This window comes from Haliotis cracherodii, unplaced genomic scaffold (assembly GCF_022045235.1).
Source record: "Haliotis cracherodii isolate W230 unplaced genomic scaffold, xgHalCrac1.p SCAF_9, whole genome shotgun sequence".
In the NCBI taxonomy this organism is placed as follows: Eukaryota; Metazoa; Mollusca; class Gastropoda; order Lepetellida; family Haliotidae; genus Haliotis; species Haliotis cracherodii.
This window is the reverse complement of record NW_027266343.1, coordinates 28,507,448-28,522,433: the sequence shown is the minus strand read 5'-3', so window position 1 is coordinate 28,522,433 and position 14,986 is coordinate 28,507,448. Positions and strand designations below refer to the sequence as shown.

The window sequence follows — 14,986 nt, the reverse complement described above, 5'->3', positions numbered from 1 at the left end:
CCCTGTATGGGTGTTTAGTTACTACCATTCGTCAGGACTCCCTTCATACACAGTTTTGTGTTCTGGATATGTGCCATCAGTTGTAGGATGCACTCCAGGAGCTGTATCATGTCGAGAGGCACAGAGTACACACAGTGTTCCTGCACCAAAGATGATGTTTGCTGCCAATATGTTTATATCTCTGGCATCTATACCAAATTATTTTATTATTTCCTTCCCCAATCTCAATAAAATCAGGTATTTTACTCTCTCCGTTGTGAGGACACCTCCATAGAAGACGCATCAGGTGAACTTTCCAATCAGCATCCAGATGTCCAAATTCCTGGTTCAAGTGCACAAAGCAGTCAGACAAGCATATCCGATTTCTGTGTCTCGAAAACATATATTACCAGGGACTTCCCACTGCCAAAAGTAGATGCCATGGCTATGTTATACACCCTGTTTGTAAATGCTGTGACATCTGCACCCAGGAGTACAATTGAAGGAATATTTGTGTTGTGTGTTGCATTTCATATGTACAAGTCAAAATGTCAAACTTGAGGTGATAAATGAAGCAGTCATTTTAGAAAGCTGACATCTGACTGGCTCAAGAACCCATGCATCCATGAGATTGGGAGGTCCAAATTGGCCTCGGGATCTCTGATATCTGGAGGTGTCTTCAGATCTTGATGCAGTGGGGCATTGTATCAGAGTAAAATGAGATTGGAACCTGCCCTAAATTCTAAGCCAAACTCAGATGAGAGATTCAATGTTATGTCTGTGTAACGCACATTTATGGACCTGTCAAAAATCCCTTGGTTGTGTGTTTTAATAATGCTTCTATGTACAAACATGTTTTCTCATCAGATTGGTTGACATTTCTGTAGCTACTATTGAATAATTTCCAAAAGATATTGTTATTGTTATTGTGTTTAAACACATTGTTATTTCAGTGTTTTCCCCATTTCCAGGGTCTCACAGTTTTGATGGCCAAAGCCATGAGCAGTGTGTTTTATGTACTGCTTACATAGCATAGATCAACATGGCAAAGGAAGGATACAGATCTTGAAAATACATTCAAATAATCTAATTTTTGCCAATTTAGGACTGTGCAAGGTTATTCTTCATATGCTGTTATAGGTTTGAAATATTCAGACTTCAATTAATTTGATCACTGAAATAATCGAAAAAACCTGTTGACATATATATTTGATATAAATTAATTCCATTTTTAATTTAAAGTGTAAGGTTATGAATACTTTGTGAAATTCCTTCCAAAGAAATGTTCCAAAAAAAACTAACAGACTTCTTAAAAGACAACAAATCATAACTAGGAAATAAATGGAATTATATTTCTCTACTACAATCAACTGGTACTTAAATGATCATCCTGTAAAAATATCAAAATATTATGTTTTCATTGAAAAAATCCGTCCCCATACATTCTCAAAATGGCAGGAGTATTTGATGTCCAAACCACTCAATGTTTGCTTGTAATATCAGACAAATCAACATTATGTGATGACTGGTCTACCAGAGACACTGAAGTAACCCTGCAGAAGTGGAGGAGTGAGTGAGTGCGTGAGTTTCAAGCCACTTTGAACAGTATTTCAGTTACCTGTATATCAAGGCATGTCAGCTTGATGAGGGAGGAAAGACTAAAGTGATGCAAGTCTAAGACTTTATTCACCCATGAGCATGGGTATGGTGCTGACAAACCTAGAAACATAATCCAGGTGAACTGGAAATTGAACCTCTGATTAATGGTTTCTGGTAGGCCAAGAAGACAATCTTTGCACAGTGAATTGTGGGACCATCAATGCCTGGGCCATCCGTGCCCCTGACTACGGGAACATAGGAAGATATAATGCAGTATGTGCTTGTTAGATAAAGTTCAACATTGCTTTAACTGTGGTCCCCAATACCCCATTCTTGTTTGTCGCCAGGACTAAGTGAGAATTGGTTTGTTACAGTGTGTGACATGACTGTCATTTAAAGGTGTGGATCATGCTGTTAACCCTTGTTGACTTGGTCGAGGCATGTTTGTATACAGGTTGCCAGGATACAGCTCGAAGCACTGGTTGACCTGGCCGAGGCATGTTTGTATACAGGTTGCCAGGATACAGCTTGACGCACTGGTTGACCTGGCCGAGGCATGTTTGTATACAGGTTGCCAGGATACAGCTCGAAGCACTGGTTGACCTGGCCGAGGCATGTTTGTATACAGGTTGCCAGGATACAGCTTGACGCACTGGTTGACCTGGCCGAGGCATGTATGTATACAGGTTGCCAGGATACAGCTCGAAGCACTGGTTGACCTGGCCAAGGCATGTTTGTATACAGGTTGCCAGGATACAGCTCGAAGTACTGGTTGACCTGGCCGAGGCATGTTTGTATACAAGTTGCCGGGATACATCTTGACGCACTTGTTGACCTGGCCGAGGCATATTTGTATACAGGTTGCCAGGATACAACCTGAATGTTGCTAAATCAATAATATCTCAGTGGACATCAGAACATTAGTGATGCTTTTCAATGGAGGAAGTTGGTACATGCCATTGCAATGGACTGATTGCTGATATAAGCAAACATTGTGTACTATTTCTATATTAAGTCATCATCATCAGTGTCTTCATATGCAAGTACTCTTGTACACATGCATGTATATTCTGTTATTTGTTACTGTTGTTTGTTAGCTTCATAATACATATGATGTAGCATGAATATGTACCACGTACACAGGCTGCACATCAGTGTTTGCAAGTTCATCACACTTTATGGTTTATGTTATGTTTAAATAAACTGTATATTTCACAAATGCTTATTTTGTATATTATCATACAGTTATAATTGGTAACTTGAGATTAGCAGTTCTGGGAGTTCTAAAAAAGCCTTGAAAATGACAGTTTAAAGCCTGAACAGCCTTGGAAAAGCCTTGCCTTTAGTGTTCCAGATCTGTATGAGCCTTGTTTAAGGCACCTAATTCACCATGAGAAGTTGCGTCCCTCCGGCATATCATGATCCTATGATTGAGTGTCCTGATGGCCCTGATGATCAACATCAGTGTGTGTGCCTGCTGTGGTGTGGTGTGGCCATGTCTGACTCCTGCATCACTTGGTGTCTGCGTAATTTAGTAATTTGGGAGGAAAGCCGTAAGTGGTAGAGGCCACCAGCATTGGCGTAGACTAGTAGTTCAAGCGCGCTCGCCAAAGGCCTGGGTTCAATTCCCCACAATGTGTGAAGCCCATTTCTAGTGTCCATCACCATGACATTGCAGGAATATTGCTGAAAGCGACTGAAAACCAAATAAACTTACTCACTGATATATAACTGAAATATTGTTAAAACCAGGGATACACCCAACTCCCTCACTGAGCTCCTACTCTAACCCTGGCACATCATATTAGTACGTGGATGTTTCATTCAGCTGTCCGATGCTGTAATGGAAATAGCCAGCGATGTAAATAATATATCAGCTTCAATAATTTCCAGTGCAGTTTAAATCATTAATTTAGATTTGTGGGTTTCTTTATAATTAAAACCAGTAATTAGTTGGAGTTATAGAAATACATTCCATGTGACCGTCTTATAGCTTATCTTTAGTCCTACAACCCACTGACGTAAACATGTGGCCGTGACACGTGTGACTTTATCGGCAAATATTCGTGAAACATCAGGAGAAAGCCAACCGTTCATAATGTCCCATCTACAGGTCAGTCACTTATGTCAGAACTTGTCAATATGAGGAGAACATGCACCGTCAACTATCAGTATTTACAAGTAGAACCTTGTAAAAAGTCATTGCTCGTATTGTCTTACTGTTATCGTAACCAGTTCAAGATTGCTATTTAAAGACGACCGTCGGGTCATACTGAAAGTCTGGAAGACCTAAAACAAAACCTGACCTAAATAGGTCCAAAGTGAGTGCTCTTTTTGTACACGTCAGCTGCAGAACATCTTCGATCTCGCAAAGCAATAAGTTCTGAGGAAATATTATATATAGTCGCCTGAATTGTTGTAACAAAGCGTACGTCTTTGTAATCTGAGTAATCTCTGCATTTCACGTTCCTGACAGCGATACGGCATCGCGTAATGTATATTAACATTGTCTTTAGAAGTACGCAATGCACAGAGCCTAAACATAAACACATTGTCATGGACGTCGCAAGAATTCCCGGAGTTGCTGCATGCAGGGCCCGCGGTGATCCGAGTCTCAGACTCGTCCTGATAACGACCTTTCGTCTGTTGGCATAACAACCGAGCGCGTTAGATTCACAAGTGGCAAACGTCTACAAAAGTAGATTTCACTGAGTAGCGTCAGAGACCATAAAAGAGGTGTATTTTATTTTATCATGCAAAACAGGCTCCCACAGGAGATATCGCTTGGATGAGATCAAGCGATATAGATCTACACCGTAGATATTGCTGAAATGAAATTACATCAGAATGGACACTGCTAATTACTGTCTACAAATTGAAAAAGTCGAAAGAATGATGTTGGATGATAAATAAATTTTCACCCTCGTGTCTTTTGATATCAAATATATCAACACTCGTTGATAAAAGTGGCAACAATCTTTTCTACTTTTATCAACTCGTATTGATATATTTGATATCAAAAGACACTCGGGTGGGGTTCTCTATATGGTCTCAGCTGGCTTTTAACTCTGTAATCACGTAGCATCTCCTTGACGCAGAATCCATGGCTGCTGTTTTTCATCGGAGTAACTGCTCTCCACCAAATCAGTGAGTAAACATTTATCATTTTGAATCATCAGATTATATACACAAAGAAAAAAAGGTTAAGCACACCTTTATTTTTGAATCATGACAAATGGCAAAAATCATGGCATGAGATGACTGACCACAGGAGCGAGGCGATACCGATGTCATCGGATAGAAAACATTTGACAACAAATAAAGAAGGTATTGGTGAGTTGTGATTGAAATTTACTGACCAAAAAAATCATGGTAGCACAGGTACTGTTTTTTACCTTAGACAATACCTAAAAAAGTATGGAGCTGCAGGATTAAGTAAACGAGTTACGTTTGATGTTGCATGAGAAAATGTTCCTTAAAGTCTCTACTTGACATGACACGTGAAACAGATCCGTAGGGGGTATAACCGCCACGTGCCCGGATGACGCATTCCACTCTACGTCTCATGCCTCCAGTCAGACGTTGGATCTGTTGATTGGTCAACAACAACCACTCCTGATGCAATACTGCTTCCATTTGGCGTAAATCTTGTACAGGAGGATCTGGTGCCTGTATGCGCCGCCCCAGAATTTCCTAATCATTTTCAAGGGCATCAAATCTGGTCTCATTGCTGGCCAGGGTAGTCTATATTGCATTGCCCCTCATGTTATCCACGACTGCATGTGAACGATGAGGCCGTGCATTGTTATCCATATACTGAGGTCGAGTAGTAAGAGGTGGTTGTCAAAATGAGGAACGACGAATGGCCTCAAAACGTCCCGGATGTACTAAACCCCTGTTAAGTTGCCCCTTATGGTTACTAAATCCAATCTGCAATCATGAGAGATAACACCCCCAAACCATTACCGAGCCCCCGCCGTATGCAACTGTCGGTTTAATGCTCCTGGGGATGTAGGCGGTGTTCCGGTGCTTCCAAACTTTCGTTCTTCCATCAGTGACGTGGAACAGAAAGCGACTTTATTCTGACCAATGGATCCGTCTCCAAGTTTAGATTCCAGATCTGTCGCGCAATACACCATGCTAAACGAGCATCTTTGTGGTGATCTCTCAACAAGGGACTCTTTATGGCTCGACCAGCCCTCAGTGGTCCTGGCGGTTCTGGTTCTGGTTCTTGCAACCACAGCTGTTTCATACGAGTACTTGTTAATAAGGGTTCTCGGCGTATGGGACGAAGAAGGCCCTTGTCTTCGCGATGTGTTGTCACAGGAGGTCATCCGGATCTGAGACGGTCCCGTACATCACCGGTCTGAGCATGTTTCTCGACTAAACAGCTTACGAAAGTGTGATGATACCCCAAATTCCGACCAATGGTATTACAAGACATTCCTTCGTTGTGCGTGCCGATTATTTGCCATCTTGTGGCGTTTGATAATCGCCTTCGTGTCATGGTCACACAATGTCATGGAATAACTGTTTAAAACCGAGCTTAAGAAAGCATTTTTAACGTTTGGATATACTGCTTTTAGAAATACTCGACGGTAGCATGCTGCACGGGCATACCATGCATGGCACGTGAGCTTTCGTCACGCATGACTGATTATATCATCTCGAGAAAACATAATTCTTCCCGTAATTATATCTTTCATGACAAAAATATTGGGACCAAACAATAATGAAATATACTGAACCGCAAAAGAAACGTCACCATGGCTAGATATATGAGAAACCTTATTTGTCCAAACACTGAAAATATACTTATACATATTAAGAGGATGTAACTTGGCAAAACTGATCATCAAGGTTGAAATTTAAGTGTCAAATGTTCTTAAAGTGAAACACAACACTTGTCTCTGTGAAAGTCAGTATCTTGTGTGTCCGCCATGTGCATTGATGACTGCCGTGCAACGTCGATACATGGAATGGATGAGGCGGTTGATGAAGGCCATAGGCACTTGAGCCCACACTCTGAGGAACGCCTTACGCAGTTCAGCTGGAGTTGTCGGACTTGCTCGGACGTCATTCAGACGTCTTTGAATCTCGTCCCACAGGTGCTCAATGGGATTTAAATCGGGACCGAAGGCAGGCCACTTCATGATTCTGATGCTATTCTGCTGGAGAAAGTCTCTTGTTGCTCTCGCAGTGTGGGCACGGGCGTTATCATGCTGAAACTCGTGGTTGCGGCGACGCGCCAAATGAGGTATGGCGTCCGGTCTCAAGACTTGATCAATGTACCGAGTTACTGTGACACCAATGCGTCTCCCTGGACCGATGTTCTGGAAGACTACAGGGCCGACCCTTTGTGCAAGACCAATTCCACACCACACCATGATGCTCGGACCACCCCACGAGTATCTCTCAACAACACGAGCATCCGAAAAACGTTCCCCACGGCGTCGCCAGAAATACAGGAAGCATAATCCCGGGGTTCCGGGTTGGAATTGGTCCCCAGCAACCAATGCTGATTGTAAGAGGCGACCAAATGGATCGGGTGGTCAGGCTCTGTGGCTTAATGTTGATAGCGTGTCATCCTATCACGGCGTGGATCGTTGTTCACAATATCAATCACTGGATTGTCTTTTCCGGATTATTACAGGCCACCGTCATAAATCCGTAATATTGCTGAGTGCGGCGTTAAACAACAAACAAACACTTAGAAAACATTAAGAACATTTCGTCTATTGATCAACCCCGTGTCGAATCCGAACCAGGGTATGTTTCAAGGAACTATGATTATAAAACCCGACTCCGAATCGGGTGTGTTACAATGTGTGACCTGGTCGATTTTGTGGATAGTTGCTCATGTTAGTTATCCTGTTTTCCTGGTCCAGGCTGGCATATTTACTAGTCGTCCTGATATACCTTGAATACTTTTACGGCTGCTTATACTTCTAAAGAAATACAAAATGGAGTTCTCTAACGAAGCCTTGCAACGTAATGCCACATAGGTTACTTTTCTTCGGTGTATTACTTGATATTTATTAGCAGCCCCTTGACCCGGGACTGCTTACAGTGTTGTTGAAATTTTGGTCGCCGCTGCCGGTTATTTTCTGCAGACAACTACTCAACGACTATTGACATTCGAGATTATTCTTACATAAAACAAGGACTGGTTGACTAGGAGTCGTTATAGTGTGTCTGACTGGGGTATTCATGTTAAACTGCGGCATGGTGTCTCCGTGGACTAGCACTATAAAACTGAAATTAGTCCGGTCTAGTACAAGCAGCCACACACAGTATGCACGTCGCTATATAAGTTGAATAATCTTGGACGCGACTTAAAACCCAATTTCACCTCACCGATTCAACGGTGACGAACGAACACATTACATGCTGGAATGCAGACAACCTCCTATAGCACAAGACGAGTGAAGTAAGCAATGCTAGATACTTCTCCGTGAGTCATGCAGTGTTCGTCTTAAGCTTGTCACGGGTTGGCTCATTGAAATACCGGAAACAGAATAACCCAGAATTACATCCCTTTGTCATGGCAGGATGGTATGTGGTTATGGTCTATGGTCTGTAAGTATTTCAATGCGCGTTGGTTTTAATAATTGGTATTTATTTGTCGGATGAAAAGAGCAAAAATAGTCTTCTATTTAGTCCCATATTAGTGAAAGGCAGCGTTAAACCTACCTCACACGCTTACTCCCTCTCTATACATTATGATTTAATTATATCGAAATACTAAAGTAAATAATAACTCATCAATAACTGATGTACATTCATCGAATTCTGATGACCTAATGCCCCTAACGGCGCTTTAGCTATTTCAAACATGACTTGACAAAGTGTACCCATCTTCGATAATCCAGTGTATTGTGTATCCATTCTATGATGATTAATACCCTGGATCCATTCTCCGCCACATCTTCGTTTTTGAGTCCTATTCGAATTACGCGACGCTTACAATAAGACGTCCAATCAAATTACTCATGAGCGAGAGGATTTCTGTGCGAAGATCCTAGAGACAGGCATGGTGATATGGTAGTGGAATAATCTGTACAAGCGAATAGGACGATGTTATTGATCATAATACTCTGGAGATGTGATACACTGGGTAATCGAAGATGGGGTGTACCTAACCGCGAGAAGCGTTCATTCGTTAATGTATTTTGGTTTCAGCTGACGCCACGTGGTGCTATGTTTGTGACAACACAGGTGATGGCACCACGTGTTTGTCCATAATCAAGTGCCCCGATCATCAGGTAAGATTTTATTTCAACTACAAGATCATGATATGTCGCTCTACGTCCTTATAAAACTACTGCCACTTTTGACTATCATATTGTTGGTATCTTGCTATCTCATGCCATTAAACCAGCGAACTCCCGTTTCGGGGCTATGCAATACTAGAGCGAAGTAAGACCCATTGTATTACAATATAGATCTTTATTATCGAAATAGCCACTGGTGGCCACTGGTGGCGCCACGAAAGAACCCAGGAAACTGGACTTTTATCAGTTAACTCCCTTGCCTCGGGAAGATGTACGGGAGCTGTCAGAAGTGGCGTTAAAGTCACACACTCACTCGAGGGGGAACGTTGCCCAGTCGTCAGAGGCACCGCAATGTGCAGAGTTGCGTCCCTTAGGCGTTCCAGAAACCTGTGATCCTGCGTTCAAAACCCGGCACTCCACATCTTTGCTGTAATTTCATGACTCATGGCCAACTGCAGCTTATCTCCAGACCTCCATCACCGTACGTTTACACCAGACCTCCATCACTATACGTTTACTCCAGACCTCCATCACTATACGTTTACACCAGACCTCCATCACTATACGTTTACTCCAGACCATCATCACTATACGTTTACTCCAGACCTCCATCACCGTACGTTTACTCCATACCTCCATCACTATACGTTTACTCCGGACCTCCATCACCATACGTTTACTCCAGACCTCCATCACTATACGTTTACTCCAGACCTCCATCACTATACGTTTACTCCAGACCTTCATCACCGTACGTTTACTCCAGACCATCATCACTATACGTTTACTCCAGACCTCCATCACTATACGTTTACTCCAGACCTCCATCACTATACGTTTACTCCAGACCTCCATCACTATACGTTTACTCCAGACCTCCATCACTATACGTTTACTCCAGACCTCCATCACTATGTGTTTACTCCAGACCTCCATCACTATACGTTTACTCCAGACCTCCATCACTATACGTTTACTCCAGACCTCCATCACCATACGTTTACTCCAGACCTCCATCACTATACGTTTACTTCAGACCTCCATCACTATACGTTTACTCCAGACCTTCATCACCATACGTTTACTCCAGACCTCCATCACCATACGTTTACTCCAGACCTCCATCACTATACGTTTACTCCAGACCTTCATCACTATACGTTTACTCCAGACCTTCATCACTATACGTTTACTCCAGACCTCCATCACCATACGTTTACTTCAGACCTCTATCACCATACGTTTACTCCAGACCTTCATCACTATACGTTTACTCCAGACCTCCATCACTATACGTTTACTTCAGACCTCCATCACTATACGTTTACTCCAGACCTTCATCACCATACGTTTACTCCAGACCTCTATCACCATACGTTTACTCCAGACCTCCATCACTATACGTTTACTCCAGACCTCCATCACTATACGTTTACTCCAGACCTTCATCACTATACGTTTACTCCAGACCTCCATCACTATACGTTTACTCCAGACCTTCATCACTATACGTTTACTCCAGACCTCCATCACCATACGTTTACTTCAGACCTCTATCACCATACGTTTACTCCAGACCTTCATCACTATACGTTTACTCCAGACCTTCATCACCATACGTTTACTCCAGACCTCTATCACCATACGTTTACTCCAGACCTCCATCACTATACGTTTACTCCAGACCTCTATCACCATACGTTTACTCCAGACCTCCATCACTATACGTTTACTCCAGACCTCCATCACTATACGTTTACTCCAGACCTTCATCACTATACGTTTACTCCAGACCTCCATCACTATACGTTTACTCCAGACCTCCATCACTATACGTTTACTTCAGACCTCCATCACTATACGTTTACTCCAGACCTTCATCACCGTACGTTTACTCCAGACCATCATCACTATACGTTTACTCCAGACCTCCATCACTATACGTTTACTCCAGACCTCCATCACTATGTGTTTACTCCAGACCTCCATCACTATACGTTTACTCCAGACCTCTATCACCATACGTTTACTCCAGACCTCCATCACCATACGTTTACTCCAGACCTCCATCACTATACGTTTACTCCAGACCTCCATCACTATACGTTTACTCCAGACCTTCATCACTATACGTTTACTCCAGACCTCCATCACTATGTGTTTACTCCAGACCTCCATCACCATACGTTTACTCCAGACCTCCATCACTATACGTTTACTCCAGACCTTCATCGCCAGATCTGTCCATACGCCATCGCTAGTCCTCATGATAGATTTGTGTGTTTGCAGATGTGCTATCTACAAAAGTACATAACGTCGAAGGGCCAGACCAGCTACCGATCCGGTTGCCAGAACAAAACTGTAAGCATTTTATGTTGATTCGTTACTTCTCAAAGCGGGTCTAGTGATCTAAAAGGCCATTATGTGTAGAAAGTGCAGAAATCCACTGATCGCTGGTTAAAATCTTATCTTCGCTCTGATTACGAGGTTATCGTCAATACTTCATGGGACCATGTACACTACGTTCTCTCGTCATCCGCGAAACATAGGGCCGGGCGACTGTGCTTGTCCTGAGAGGCGAGTAGATGAAGTCTCAAATTGCTTCAATGTCAGGCAATGCCAGCATCATCCCTGGCGGTTACAGCAATGAGATCGACATATCTACGTCGTCACGGTACTAGAACTAACTAATTTCAAAACCGAGTAAAACAAAACTTAAATTGCAATTTCAGTGTCATCTTTTCTTTCTTTTTTAAAAATGAATTAAAAATATACTCTAATTTAATAAACATTTACACAGATGATCTCTTACAAAATCCAAAAAAATCTTGTCTGTAATGAGATATTTAATTTTTTGCTACGGTTCCAGATATGCAATTCCTATTCCAAACGGAAGGCCACCATCGGTTTAGACCCTGTTGTCTGCGAGGCCTGCTGTGACACGGACAGATGCAACGCCCGTCTTTGTGGCGGCAAATGTGAGGGGGGAACCTTCTGATCCGTTATCCGTTAATGGGCGATATAATTTGGAATTGTGGTCACAATGAGAAAAAAACATTATCTGGAGTGATTAAATTGTAGTTTGCTATTGCACGAAATGGAGCGATGCTGTCACTATCACCCACCAGGTTGCCTTCTACCCCGAGTATTTACCGTCGAGCATGAAAGAGCTCTCATATTGCTGTCGCACAAATCCACCATTACATATGCTTGCTCGCAAACTGACATTTTATATAAAACAACAGCAAATTGTTGTAATCTTATACCATGTGACTTATTCAACCAATTATTTATTCGCAGCAACCACTTTCCCAACTACCGTGTGTTACGCATGCCCGGCGACCTCTGATCCCACGCAGTGTAAGGCAGCTATGCATTGCCAACGCGACGGAGTATGTACAATGTTCACATCAATGACACCTCACAGTCGACCAAATCTGCTTCGTAGCGTGGGGCGTTACTGACATTTAAGGGGATAAGCTTTTCGACAAAACAGATAAAAATCCCTGTGTTAGTGGAAGCTGACAAGATTTAGGCTTCCATTGGGATTATATTTTTATTTCCTGGTTCGCGGATCCGTTGACCCTAAAAAAGAAGGAAAGTGGAAAGAAAGTCCAGTTTAAAGCCTAAAAATCACTCTAATGAATAAACTACACCACACATTCTTTCTCTGCCACACTTTGGTAAGTGTTAAACGCCCAAGCTCAGTGTTCCAAAGTAAACGCTCTGCAAAATTTCACAAAAAAGTGAAAACACAGAATCGTAAATTGTTTGCATTTATCATCCTACCTAGGCTTATTTATTATTTCATAGTCGAAGGCCCGAGTTCTATTTCCCAAATGGGTACAATGTCTGAAGCCAATTTCTGGTATCCCCGCCGTGACATTGCTGGAATATTGCTAAAAGCGGCGTAAAACCATACTCACTTACTGTTAGACATCATACAATTTGAACACAAATGGTATTCCAGTGACTTGAGCTGAACTGGCGGTGACTGCCACTTTGCCTCCCTGTAAAACCACTGTTCTGTATGGATTCTCGTGTTAGGTATCCCGACCGAACTGGGAGGTTCCGGCGGAATTCGTATCGGCACAGTGCTCGAATATCTTTAATTCAATGTATCGAACTACAGATAACTCGACATAATTATATGCTGGTGAGCCAAGGACTTACGAAAGTTAACAAACCATGTTAGAAACACCCAGACAAAGACAATGCATGCGTTACAGAAGATCCGGGGTGGAATGGGTCTTCAGCAACCCATGCTTGTCGTAACAGGCGACTATGCTTGTCGTAAGAGGCGACTAACGGGATCGGGTGGTAGGTCTCGCTAACTTGGTTGAATCATGTCGTCGTATCCCAATTGCGCATATCGATGCTCATGATATCAATCACTGGATTGTCTATTCCAGACTCGATTATTTACTGCCCGCTGTCATATAGCTGGAATATTGCTGAGTGCGGTACTAAACAAACAATCAAATCGTGCGTTACACCATCCGATGGAAATATTTCAGGAATGAACCATGTATATAATCACATATTAATCCCCTGTATGATCACGGTTTTTGTGGGTATTTTTGTTTTGACTAAATTCGAGAGCTTTGAATGTTTTATCAAGATGTCCGTTAAACAAACCTTGTACAACACATACCGTACAATGTAGCAGGATTGTAGACTATTAACTGTGTTGTCTTTCAGAAATGTCTTGAATACAGCTACCATGTCCCTCAGACTAACCAACTCATGTACTACCAGGGTTGTTCATCTAAGCAGGTATGTTTTGTTTGTTTGTTTGTTTGTTGTCTAACGACTCACTTAATACACAAGACTGATGCTTAGGATTTAAGGCGAAGTCGATGCCCGAGAAAATTTGCCGTTTATGTCTTATCATGTAGAGATGTAACTTCCATGCATGCAGGTGTTGATTGACCGCAGTGTCCATGGTATCTTTATGGGGTGGGGACAAACTGAGGATCAGATGGTCATTAGGAAAGTTTGCTATGTACATCGTGTTTTATAATATCGTTTCCTAATGATAAAACGACATGCAGGCAAATATTTACAGAACATAATGCAACAGTCAGTCATCTAGACAATTTTTATTTCGATAATAACTTCTTTGAAAACCGTATTATTTGATTATAAGAGATTTTAAGATTTTGGAAATACGACTATCAACAACACATACCGTAATTTCTTAAAAGACCGACAAAGACTTCGGCAGTTGACGATACAGCAGGTTTATGACCCCTTATGATCTCTGATGGCAATCGAATTTTTTTGTTGAAAGTAATTAATTTGTCTCTCAGTTAAGGTAGCTTCTCGAACAGGCACCCCGTCTAGAAACCAATCAATCTTTTGGTTACAGCGTTGCGAAGCGCTGGCTCAAGTGGCCGCCACCTCCCATGCCCACCAAAGCGGCTTCCTGTTTCAACACGTGGCTTGGTACAACACCACTTGCTGTGACCGCTACATGTGTAACGACGGCAGGGCACTGATGGCGGCAGCAACAACGACACCTTCAACGTAGAACATGATGTTACTATTATCTTCTTGTCACTGAGCCTTGTTAATCAAGATTATGCCAAGATAATGCCAAATTCGTCGGGAAAAAAACATTTATTTCTCGATTAAGGGTATATTTCACAATAAACAAATAATTCAAATAAATGAAGGGGTGAGGAGTTCGAGTTATGTTTGTCTGGATTAACGAGGTTGCAGTGTATTTTGTTAAACAGATGGGTCACTGAAATAAATATTGATCTAACTTGACTGCGTTCATGTATATCAAGGTAGTGATAATTATGCCAGTAACGCTTATTGTATCAAAGATGTATCTAGATATATACGTCTATGTACGTCTTTGTATTAATGAAAAAGAGAAGGTGAGTATTATTTTACTGTGTGACAGGGTGCACATACGATGAACTTCGACATTTCTGTATTTTCTTAAGTTAATAATTCAATCTGTGTATGAATTGATGTTGGTCTTGAAAGAGCATAACAGAATGAGTTTGTGTAACGCCGCTCTGGGCAGTATTTCGGACATATCACGACGGAACAGTTTTGTGTGGGAGGAAAGCCCGAAGTAATGCAGGACGGATACCACTTCGGTTAAACCCACGAGCACG

At 42.1% G+C, this 14,986-nt stretch overlaps 1 protein-coding gene across 1 annotated transcript; it reads left to right on the top strand.

The window, feature by feature from the left end:
• Positions 1 to 3,600: 3,600 nt before the first annotated feature.
• LOC139453162 (uncharacterized) lies at positions 3,601 to 14,592 on the top strand. Its single transcript, XM_071234793.1, has 8 exons — positions 3,601 to 3,691; positions 4,677 to 4,725; positions 8,761 to 8,843; positions 11,142 to 11,213; positions 11,722 to 11,830; positions 12,153 to 12,244; positions 13,554 to 13,628; positions 14,224 to 14,592. The coding sequence occupies exons 1-8, from the start codon at positions 3,677 to 3,679 to the stop codon at positions 14,383 to 14,385; spliced, it is 657 nt and encodes a 218-aa protein (XP_071090894.1). The 5' UTR covers positions 3,601 to 3,676; the 3' UTR covers positions 14,386 to 14,592.
• Positions 14,593 to 14,986: the final 394 nt, after the last annotated feature.

Coding starts and splice junctions, on each gene's coding strand:
- LOC139453162 (XM_071234793.1), top strand. Junction 11,831..12,152: donor CCGTCTTTGTGGCGGCAAAT/GTGAGGGGGGAA, acceptor ATTTATTCGCAG/CAACCACTTTCCCAACTACC. Junction 12,245..13,553: donor TGCATTGCCAACGCGACGGA/GTATGTACAATG, acceptor GTTGTCTTTCAG/AAATGTCTTGAATACAGCTA.